Source organism: Haemaphysalis longicornis, unplaced genomic scaffold, assembly GCF_048455015.1.
Source record: "Haemaphysalis longicornis isolate Haplotype H1 unplaced genomic scaffold, Haemaphysalis longicornis Haplotype H1 scaffold_10, whole genome shotgun sequence".
In the NCBI taxonomy this organism is placed as follows: domain Eukaryota; kingdom Metazoa; phylum Arthropoda; class Arachnida; order Ixodida; family Ixodidae; genus Haemaphysalis; species Haemaphysalis longicornis.
In genome coordinates, this window is record NW_027526204.1 from 145,332,430 (window position 1) to 145,343,387 (window position 10,958).

At 48.9% G+C, this 10,958-nt stretch overlaps 1 protein-coding gene across 1 annotated transcript; it reads left to right on the forward strand.

Moving 5' to 3' along the window:
• The first annotated feature begins 215 nt into the window (after window positions 1-215).
• Window positions 216-10,957, forward strand: LOC144159588 (XK-related protein 5-like). The gene is made up of 3 exons (XM_077691172.1): window positions 216-456; window positions 2,164-3,639; window positions 6,744-10,957. Exons 2-3 carry the CDS (start codon window positions 2,443-2,445, stop codon window positions 7,065-7,067), a joined length of 1,521 nt encoding a protein of 506 aa, XP_077547298.1. The 5' UTR covers window positions 216-456; window positions 2,164-2,442; the 3' UTR covers window positions 7,068-10,957.
• Window position 10,958: the final 1 nt, after the last annotated feature.

Consider the following 10,958-nt stretch of genomic DNA (forward strand, 5'->3'; position numbering starts at 1 on the left):
CTTAATTGCCGTACAGAAGGTTTTGCATCAAGGTAAGAGCACATTGGGGCGGCAAGTATTGTCACCTAATGCTTGTTTTTAACACTAAACATTTTTAAGGTAAAAAAAATAGTGGCAATAAACACTTCTTAGGCGTATTTTTTAGCTAACTTTAACTGGTAAATTAGCTGTTGCAGTGGCCGCAACGTTTTTGCTTCACCTATTTAATCTTTGTTTTTCATTATTTCCGCATCTCCCATCAAACCATCAAACGCCCTCTCCAGCAACCTGTTCCTTGAATACTTGTGTGAGGAGGGGTGGAAAGGCATGCGAGAGCGTGTAATGTCTGCATAGTCGACAGCGTCGGTGCTTTCTCCTCGAGGAACTTCTGCATGCCGAACCACGGCTCGTAATAGACCTTCAATCGGAATATATCGAGCAGCTAACGCACAACTGCGTTCACTCAAAGCGAGCAGGGTAAGTTTCGTTCAATTCGCATCACTCCTCGCGAACACGCATCTGGTATGTGCCACGGATGCGTCGGAAGTTCGGCAAATATGATCGGAATGTAAACAAATCGCTCAGTGCTCCCCGTTTAAAGTGCTCCGAGGGGCAGTCGCCGGGGCCACGCTGCGTCGTGCCGTTTGGTGGGATCTCTGCTGCCTCGGTGCCAGATTGCGCGTGCATCCAAAGGGCAGTTTTGTTCTCTTTTTACGGCAGTAGCTCGAAGTGCGGCCGAAGTCCAAAGTGTTACGTTACACGCCGGCTTCTGCTCGAATATGAATGACTGCGTGCGCTGAAGGTGCTTCAATACATTCGTTTGGTCGCATTGTTCGCGAGAATTTTCGTAGTTATCGAGTATGTAAAGAAGAGCAAAAGTAGCGCAACAATCGCGCTTGAGCAATCTTTGGTTTAAAAACGAGTTCTTTATGTGAAAGAGAGCTTGTTCATACAAACCAAGGTGTCTGTAGTGCCCCTGTTCGGTTTTCCTAGTGGATATTTCCTTGAAAATAACCACGACGTCATTGTATGACTGTCTTCATACCACGTGAAGCTCGCTTTTGCGACCATTCATAGTTCTAAGAACCGGGAAAAAAAAAAAAAAGTCGCCGAGCCATGTGGAGTCATTTTTTTTTTTCTGTAGTGTTGGCTGACTGTAGCTTATTCCGGTGTTGCCGGAGCTCCAAACAACTAAAATAAAACCACTGCTTAACGAAATTTGTGCGCTTCAAACGGGAGTTTAGCGCGCAGGCAGCGTACGCTTTCCGAAAGCTAAATTATTGTTTTCACCTGCCTCCATGTCTGTTGCCGCAAGAAAGGAGACTGACTGCTCAAAAGGTCAAACTTGCTGTAGCGGGCACGTACGCCTCTGAAATGTTAAGCTGCGGGAAATATTACTGCGGTACAATGACAGCGAGGCCCCCAACCGCCATCCGTGGATGAACCTTTCTAAAGCATTGTAAAGTCACTCGTTCAAACTTGCCCCAACATCCGCCGTGGTGTACACCCTCCCAAATTTTTAATAATATCACGGGAGCGATGACCGATCGGCGTGCCAGCGCCTTATCACGCTGTTCAGCGGCGAAACAGGCGAGAGTACGCGCACGCGCATAGAACTATCTGCTGTATGAGTGTCGTCTGCTGCGCCTTTCACCTAGAGAAACACACCCCCTGCTTTTCTTGTTTCCTTAATGAAAGCTGTTTGCTAGCAACCAAAAGTAGCTAAGCAGCATAAACGTTCCAGATGAACGTGCCTGCAAGTGATGCAAAAAAAAAGCACTAAATGCGCATGTGCTTTAAATAACCCCGGTTTCTCTTAAACGAAGTCGTGCAGATACCATGGTAAGGGGTATATCGCTGTCTAAGAAACAGTGTCGCAGATTTTGCTCGCACAGGATAGGCCTTTAATGTGCGTGCACATACTCTCGCCTGTTTCGCTGTTGGACACCGGGATAAGGCACTGACATGCTGATCGGTAGTCGCTCACATTGTATTATTCAAAATTTTGGGAGGGTGCACACTGCACTTGTGGGATACAGCGACGGTTGTAACATTCTTAGCAGTACAAATAGTCAAGACCTTTGCAGGTTTCTTTTTCTTTTTTGAGGTAGAGATTTAGCTGTCTTCACTGAGCTAGCAAAAGTGCAATTTGCAGTGCTGTGTTCTCTTCCGTCCATGTTCCAGGCCTCAAAACCCCATCTCGCTGGGAGCCACTCAGTGCGAGTCCTCCGTTAGTCATGTGCTGAGCAGCATGCCAGGCCGCGATCTGGCGCTTTCCGTGGAGCCCTGGCTCCCCCGTCGCCCCGACCGCCCCCGGAGGGCACCGCGGAGGAAGGCGCACCCGCCGCGGACGAGCGCGAGCCCTCCGGCAAGTCCGTCGGCCAAGAGCTGTTGCCGCTGTGCGACGTGCTCTTCAACATCATCTCCCTGGCCTCGTACTTCTGCGACATCGTCTTCGACGTCATGGTGGCCTACACGCTGCTCGCCCAGCAGCAGCTGGTGTGGTTCTCGGTGGCCCTCACCAGCATCCTGGGCTCGCTGCTGGTCAGCCAGGGGCTGTCGCTCTACTGGTACCTCCAGCGCGGCGCCAAGGCCAAGGCCTGCCGCTGGGGGGTGCTGCTGTTCCACGCCTTCCAGGCCGGCGTCCTGTGGCGCTACTTCAAGCTCCTGCTCCCCGTCCACTTGAGCCGCGTGAAGCAGGAGGTGGCCGACCTGTGCCTGCTGCGCCTCGTCCACGGCTTCGGGCAGGCCGCTCCCATGCTGCTGCTGCAGCTGCACCTGGCCTGGGCACAGCCCTCGCCGAGCGCGGTCACCGTCTTAGACCGCGTCTCAGCGCTCCTCTCGCTCTTCAGCGTCTGCTGGGCGCTGGCCTCCTTCAGCAAGAACATTCGCCGCCGCCAGCTCCACCGGCTCGTGCTCACGTGGCTCGGAGTCGTCTGCCAGCTGGCGTGGCGCCTCGGCACTGTGTCGGCGCGGGCGTGCGCCCTGACTCTGTATGCCGCGCTGTACGGCCGCTGGGTGCTGGCCGTGCTGTTCCTCCACTGGCTCGCCATGCTCGTCTGGCTGGCCTCGCCACCGCGGCGGCTGTTCCGCGGCGAGGCGCCGGTACGCCGCCTCGCTTACTGGGCCCTGCTCGCGTACGTGCACACGGTATGCTACGTCAACCTCCGGCCGGACCCCGGCCGGCCGGGAAGAGCCCGCTGCTTGGCGTTCTACATAGCCATGCTCCTGGAGAACAGCCTGCTGGTGGCCGTCTGGCTGGCCCTGAAGCCGGAGCAGCCGCACTGGGGACAGGAGACGGTGCTGTTCATCGTGTGGGGTGGCTTCTTCTTGGGGCTGGGGTTCATGCTGCTCTATTACCGGTGCTGCCACGTGCGGAGGCTGGCGCCGCCGCCACGGGCGCCGGCGCCTGCTGCTCCGACGGGGGTGTTCAACTGCCGGCTGAACCCGGCGGCACTCAAGCGCAAGCGCAAGAAGCCCTCGTCGTTTGTTCCGCCAGCACAGCCTTTCTGGAAGCGGGCGCCAGTCAGCAGCAGCGTGGTGCCGGCGGTGGACATTCAGCAGAAGCTGCAGGAGAAGCGGCGGCAGCAGCTGCAGGACTTGCTGGCCATCGAGGAGGAGATGAAGCAGGGAAAGCTGCCGCCCAGGGGAACACTCCAGGTACTCTTGGCTGTTTGCTCTCAGCTGCTGTGGCAACGCTTCTGTGGGCGTTGCGACAGTGCTTGGGATTGGTTTCACGAAGATAGTTAATGGCACCAGACTGGCAAGGTCTTTTGTTTTCGGTCCGAATCTGGCTTGATAGTTAGTTAGTTTCGGGTGCACATTGTCTTATGCACAGAAGAAAAAACACTTAAATGTTTCCTTGCTGGGCCCGCTCCCATAGAGTTTTATAATACAGTGAACTCCCATTAAGACGGACGGACGGGCATGGAGACTCAGCCACACTGAGAGCAACGCAGCGGTGGCGGGCGGCGTGTGTGAAAAATTTTCAAAATAATGTTAAAAAACACGTATACAATTTAAACTTATACAAATACTTCTGTTCAAAGGTTTTCAATAAGTGAAAAACGTTTCAGCAGTCACAGTAGTTGCTAGGTTTGCAGGTCACGTGACCGGGACACATATTGTAGTATCAAGTTTCTACACTACGAACCGCCGCCCTTCCGATTTCAGAAAGTTTGCTGCCAAATTAAAATTATTTCCGCCAATTTGTTTATAAATTGCTTGTGGTTACCGGGCCATATAAAACGCTGGCTTTCATTTGGGATAGAGAACATACACTCGACAAAAATCACTTGTCTGACCCTTTAAAAGTTCGGCAGGTAAGCCAAACTGATGCATTTGGTGCACATTTTTGGAAAGGTGGAATTTGTTGAAATCGCTCTGGTAATTGGCCAAACGTAAGCATACGCCAGTGATAACCCATTCTGTTATTTTTCCATGTGAACCGCCCCATTAGACTCTTCTGTCTGACTGTAGATCTGCATATGACTTTGTGGAAATTGCAGTGAAAAGGCGATGCATTGCACTTGCGACTTAGAAATCAAATTCGAGTGAATTGCTTGCACATATTTCAGAAGCTTTTAAGGTGCGACATTCTTTAGTCACCTAGGGTTTCCTTCCGGGGTTTGGACTGAACCAAATTTTTGTCCACATTTTCGTATGCAGTAAAACCCCGTTAATTCTGATTTCACGGGGCCGGAGAAAATGTCCGAATTAACGGAGTGTTTGAATTATCGTGAGTACGCTAGCAGTGCCTTCAATATTTCCACCTTCGCTGCCAGATCTTTTTATTCGTACTTTGCCCTCTTTTCTGGCATTGGAGAAGCCATCGCAGCGTGACTTGCATGCATTTGGCACGCATGCACACAGTGAGAATGGCGCAAAAGTGTTTGACAGGAAAGAAAGAAAAAGGAAGACAAATCTGTGGTCGCTTGGGTTGTCGGCTAGGCTGATGGCCACAGCAATGGGCATTCTGCCTTTCACTTGGTTGTAAACCAGTGCCATGCGTTCTTTTTTTCTTTTTTTTCTTTTTTTTTTTTTTTTTGTATCCCGTTACGATCTCGAAGTTTTTTAGGTGCTCCTTTGATTTCTGCTACGAATCCGAATTAGCTAAAGTGCGGCCGTGGCGAGATGTGCTGCAGTATCCTTACCCGAACTTGGTGGGGAGTCCAAATTAACCAAATTGCGACCGAATCTGTCCGAATTGATGAGAGTTTTCAGCCGTAGAACAATGCAGAACTTGAACGGGACCAGACGCCGCGTCTGAATTAACTGAAATTTCAAATTAACGGGGTTTTACTGTGGCGGGAAGCCACCAGTGCCATCTGTGTGGCAGTATGGAACAACGGTGTAAGTCTTACTGCGTAAAAAGAAGCATTTTCATAATAGTCACAGAGCAGGCGAAGCATGTATTGGAAAGACCTGTAAAAAAAAAAAGTACTACTAGTGGTGGCACGGTTTGTACATGTTGGCAAATCTTAGCACTCTGGTAGCCATGGGAACATGTAACGCACGACGCAGGCACATAACTGAGACTCACTCGCAGTGTTCCTTTATATAAAAATATTCATCAAATTGGCCGTTCAAAAAAGGGGGGCTAGATGCATTTTAAAAAAAGACAGCGAGGACATCTACGCTCGCGTGGCCTAAGATGTGACTGTGAGAGTGTTGCCGAGTCCATGCCAGGATGCAATAGTTTAAACATCTGGAAGCCCTGCGCGGCCAAGTGTATGCCGCTCGTCACAATCCATTGTTTGGGTGGGGTTGGTGACCGGGCCGGGAGAGATACAAAAGTTAATTTGCAGATTCGTGTAATCAGACGCTATTTATTGGGTATCATTTCTAGTTAGGACACATTTTAGTTTGTTTCTGCTCATATTGTAGGCCGAGCACACATTTTGGTTGCTTTTTGTTGTTAAGTGACCACCATCAGTTCCAGCGAAGTGACGCTTTGGTGCGATGACGTCAGCGGCGGGCACGGTTCAGGACCGTGTTTGCCGAGCACCGATGGGTGGGGGAGAACGAACTTCACTTTGCAGGCGCGGCACTTGCTGAAACCACGTATCGTTTCTTTTGTCTCCGCCGTAGTGTTATCATCCTCCTTTCCATACTGCTGTTGTCTCTGCACCCACTTTCAGCTTCAGCCGAGTGCACGCCTCTGGCTGCTGCTGTCGTAATTCCTGGTTGGCAGCGATGATCGTCTTCCTGGGGACGCTTGATGGGCATGGCTGATAGCGGACGGAAAGTGCCCATAGAAAATTGCGCAGTGAACCTACGAACGTCGTTAAAAAAAAACATGTGAGTGCAGTTACGTCAGGAGCGGCCCCAAATATGTTCACTTGGTCGAAGGCACCACCGCTGTCGCTTCGTCAGTACAGGTTTGTGGGAGCCTGCCCAACTGATGGGAGTTTTGTAGGACTGAGTTCTGTGCAGCGCAGACCAGCATGTGAAGGTGTGGGATGTCTGTGCATTCTGTGCACTGTGTAAAAAAACCTTTTGTCGTTTGTATAGATTGGCACCCTCTTGTTCAAATTGCCCCCTCCATTCACAAAGCGACGATAGGTCTCTTCAATTTGTCATTTCAGGCCGCTCCAGAACAGCTGCACATTGTAAATCTTTTTTGCCCTCAGAATTCTGGAATTCCTGTGGCGAGAGCAGCTCTGGACTTCCACCCACGAACTGATAAGAGCTGTTAAGAATGATTAGAATGAAAGAATGAAAAAGACCCTAAACCTACCTCTGCCCATCCTCTTGCGATTCAGGGCCCCACACCACGGCAGCCCATCCCGCGCGCCAAGAAGCAACCGTGGCTCCGGAGTCCCCCGCAGTTCTGCTACCGGTCTCTGCTGGGCGGATCTCCGGAAATCCTGCTGTGCCCCCAACGCCTCGACCCCGACCGGGCCGTGGGGAGCCTCCGAATGCCGCCGCAACCGCGCGAGGTGCGGTGGACGCAGCGACCTTTCACCTTCCGCGAGAGCAACTCGAGCGACGGCGATGTGGACTCCGCCGACGAAGACGCGTCGGCGCGCCTCCGCAGCTGCCGGACTTTCTTGGGGCGGCCCCACGGGCCAGAGACTCAGCTGTGATCCGTGTGGCCCGCGGATAGTTGGTGGGCTCTCTGCCGTCACGTGCATTTAGGTGGGTGAAGTGTCGAGGATCGTCAGCCCTACTGTAGAAATACTCAACAGACTTCGTCAGGTTCCTTCCGTCCTTTTTACTGTTTTGAGGTGCAGCTTTTGCTGCAGAGCTCTTTACGCTCCTGTAACGTCTCTATTCGCTGGTTGAATCTCTTTATATAGTACTGCCCTTTTTCATTGCGGGTGGTTTTAACGCAATATGCAGACAGCCGTTGTAAGGTCTTGCTACGTTTCCGCTATTTTGTACATTTGCTAAGCACGAAGTGTGTTAGGTAAATTCAAGGTAATTTGATTGTTACTGTCTCCAGTGCTGTTCTTGTTAAACTTGCTCTCCTTTTATTTTTATTTTTTTTCTTGTGGTGGGTTGGGGAGGGCAGGTGGTAAGGATGTTTGCGTGTTGAGTGCTTTAAGGGCGCAGAAAGACAAAGCACAACTTTGTTGAATTTAAAAAACTAGCTTTTGGTAACTCACTAAGCTTCATTCCAGCCATGAAAGGCAGTTTTTTAACCAAACAATGCAAGAAACATGGAAAAAGTTTTAAATTTCGTGCTACAATGACTTAATATGGGCCAGCGCTAGAATAACTTTTATCTAGTGCTGTCTGTTTTTCTAAATATCTCACTTATTTGTTTGAGGCTTGCGGTAAAATTGGGATCATTGTTATCAGGACAAAGCCGCCTTTTTTAATGAACCAACCTTATATCTTGTCTTCATGAAAGATATTTGTGTGGCTGGTTGATAGGCGCCACTAGAGACATTGCTTAATGATAGTTGAACATTCTCAAAACAGGCATTTGTTTGTGTTGACAAGTTTCCTCACTTTTGGTGATATTGAGATTTAGCTCCTTTATTTAATACTCACTGGACCACCTTGTAATTGCAAGAGCACAAGTGCACAGAGCACAACAGGGGCTATTTGAGCTGACCGGCTTTTTGCGGCAGGTTGGGAGCTGCGATTCTTTGGTTTAGTGAGGATTGTAAAAGTGCGCGCAGATTTAAGTGCCAGGTTTTCATGAATACGAAGCATTTCTTCAAATTGCCGCCTTTGTGCTCCATAAACTTTTGCTGCTTGCTTTAGAGCAGAAGGACCTCTCTTCTGCAAGTGTGATGGCTATTGCCCACATGAATTTGTTGCAGCAGGGCACCAAAGCTGTGACACTAGCTGCGACTTATACCCTGGCTACACTACAGTCCGAATGTCATTTGAACCAGATGTCATTTGACTGAAATGGGGGCTTCGAATGCCATTCAGAATCTGCCGTGCTCCACTACTATTTCGATGGCATTTGAAAGCGTTAACAAACGCTCGCCGCGCTGCATGGCGCTGCTGCTGCCAAGTTCTGTTTTTACTCAATAATGCAACAGTAAAATTTCGTAGCAGCCTTTGGCGTTAAAATTGTATAAAATTATAAATAACGTAAACTTTGACACAGTTTTAAAGCAAAGCTTCCTAGCTCTACCAGTCAGCAGTTCTTTCATGGCGTGCGGGACAGCAAACTCGCAACGCAGCAAGGGGAGGGGGGAGGGGCGGAGGGTTTCACTTACACAGAACACTGCAAAAGGCGCGGCGAATTCACCCAGCGTTCCCCCCGCGGAAGTGCCAGCGGCGGCGATACAACTTTGTCGTCTGCTTTGGCGGCGGTTGTTCTAGGCCTGTTTTGGCGCAGCTTCGCGTCCATTGCGCGCTGCCTTTGCACGGCTTTTTAAATTAACTTGTTTGACAGCACCCCCAGGGTAACCTGCACCCGACGGCAAACATACGTTAAGGATTGGTTTGAAGGTTGGGAAAACAAAATGTACAAACCACATACAGACATATGGCCGCTAGAGAAACATTAGATTTTGCACACTGCTTGCCACGAATTGGACTCTGTTTTCTAAATTGGTGAATACCAATTCGGTTGTGTTTTAAGTGGTATTACAAAAGGCAAAAGGAGCAGCTGGTTCTGATAAAAAGCGATCATAAAAGTTCCCTCAGCATTCTTGCCATTTTCAAACTTACTAAACTAACTAGTTTAAATCTGCATAAATGGGAATCGCTAAGCTCACATGCCAAATTGTTTCGGTGTCTGCGCTTGTGTCGCACGGTGGTGTAGCCCCAAGCTAGCACATCAGGATGGCTAGGTTCCGCTGTCTCACCCTTTGAAAGACACTCCTCTCCGGTTTCTTTCTCCCGACTCATGGCCGAGCAAGAGCGGCGGCGTCCGCTGCTCTAGCCCGGCCATGGCCGACGCCGCTGCTGCGTTCGGGACGCTGCTTTCCCAAATTCCAGGTAACGGCTGGCAGAATCTCTGGTTTCATTCTTTGTAGAGCCACGTGTGTGAGTTCGAGTGATGTCGCATGGGCAATTGTTGTGAGTGTTGTTTAAAGCTTTGCTTTCCAACCACCTTCACAGCGTGGATTGGAGCCAATTTTTTGCTTAATTCTGAATCACAATCAAGGTATTTCATGCTGTTTGGCCGCACGGGTTTGTCGCTTGCTCGCACTGATGCTAAGAGTGAATTTAAGTGAATGAAAAGTAAACAAAGTCCCACAATTAAGAATATTTTGCTTGTTTCAAGTACGCCATTAATGTATTTGTTTATGCTGACTTGGAACGCTGTGCGCAATAGTGCTAGAAATGGCATTCGAGAGCTGTAAATGTCTCTCAGTGCTCATTTGGCTTGAATGTCATTTGAGCCGAATGGCATTGAAAGCCTCGAGGAGCAGCACAACTTCGCATTTGAGTCAAATGACATTTGGTTCAAATGACGTTCAGACACTAGCGTAGCAGGAGTATTACATGATTGTTCCAGTAATACTGAAGGAATTTGTACATTCCCATTTGGAAGCCATGCTGGAGCAGCATGGAGCTACTTATTAGCTCCATCTTGTTTGCCATTGCCACTTTCCAGTGTTCATCACCATTTTCGGTTAACCTTAATGAAAGCTGCAAGTTTGCTGTTTGTCCAGGACAGTTTTTTCTTTGCGTGGTCAGCAAACTAGTACCCTGTCAACTTTCTGTTTGCTATTGTAAAAGAAATTGTGCCTTAACATGCTCGAGTAGTTCTCAAAAAGGTTGCTTTGTAAGAGATTATGCTGAGGTCACAGTCTGCAGCCGAAGCACTTCTTTGAGAACAACAATTTATTGTGTTCTGATGCGCGATTCTCGGACTGTTGACTCTTGAGCTGTCCAAGTTGCCTAGTGTGCATTGGGTGCTACGAATGTGTTGTTAGTGCCTTGCCTTAGTTTGCTATGTAGAAAACCATTTGGTTTTCTTTAAAAAAGTCGAAGTGTGCTTGTACTGTAGTACTTACTGGACATACCATCTTCAGATGTGAAAATGTTTTAATGTGGGACCAATCTAGCTGTACACAATGATAAACCTAAGATTTCATTACGCAAAGGAGAAACAGGGCGGCAGAGGTTTTCCCGAGATAGTGAACATCTTCATGGAGACCTTGAATTCTCATTACAGATCTGCATCGTTTGCATTTTCATTATTTATTGAGTGTGCTTGGAATGGCAGACTGAGGCCGCCAACACAGGTTTTGGTCCTAGCAATACTCTTACAAGCACTGCCTTTGGTTTACTAGTTTCATTACAGTTATACTTGCTTCAAGACGCCAACTATTTTTGGAAAAAAAAAAAAAAAAGATTAAAAAGCTCAGCACTGTCATGTGGTGGCTTAAAGCTGCTACACCAGTAATGTTTTTCTACTTTTGCATTCTTGGAAGGAAGCATTCCAGTCCAACATGTTACAGGATAAGGCTAATTACTAGAAATACATCCAGCCATGTGTTCAGAAGCCCTATTCTTTGTACATAGACCCTTCACCGAAAAAAAAGCTTGCGCTGGCT

Excerpts from the sequence above, each read along its gene's own strand:
- LOC144159588 (XM_077691172.1), top strand. The coding sequence starts at position 2,443 with ATGGTGGCCTACACGCTGCTCGCCCAGCAGCAGCTGGTGTGGTTCTCG. Across the intron at positions 3,640-6,743 it reads CGCCCAGGGGAACACTCCAG|GGCCCCACACCACGGCAGCC; the intron begins GTACTCTTGGCT and ends CTTGCGATTCAG.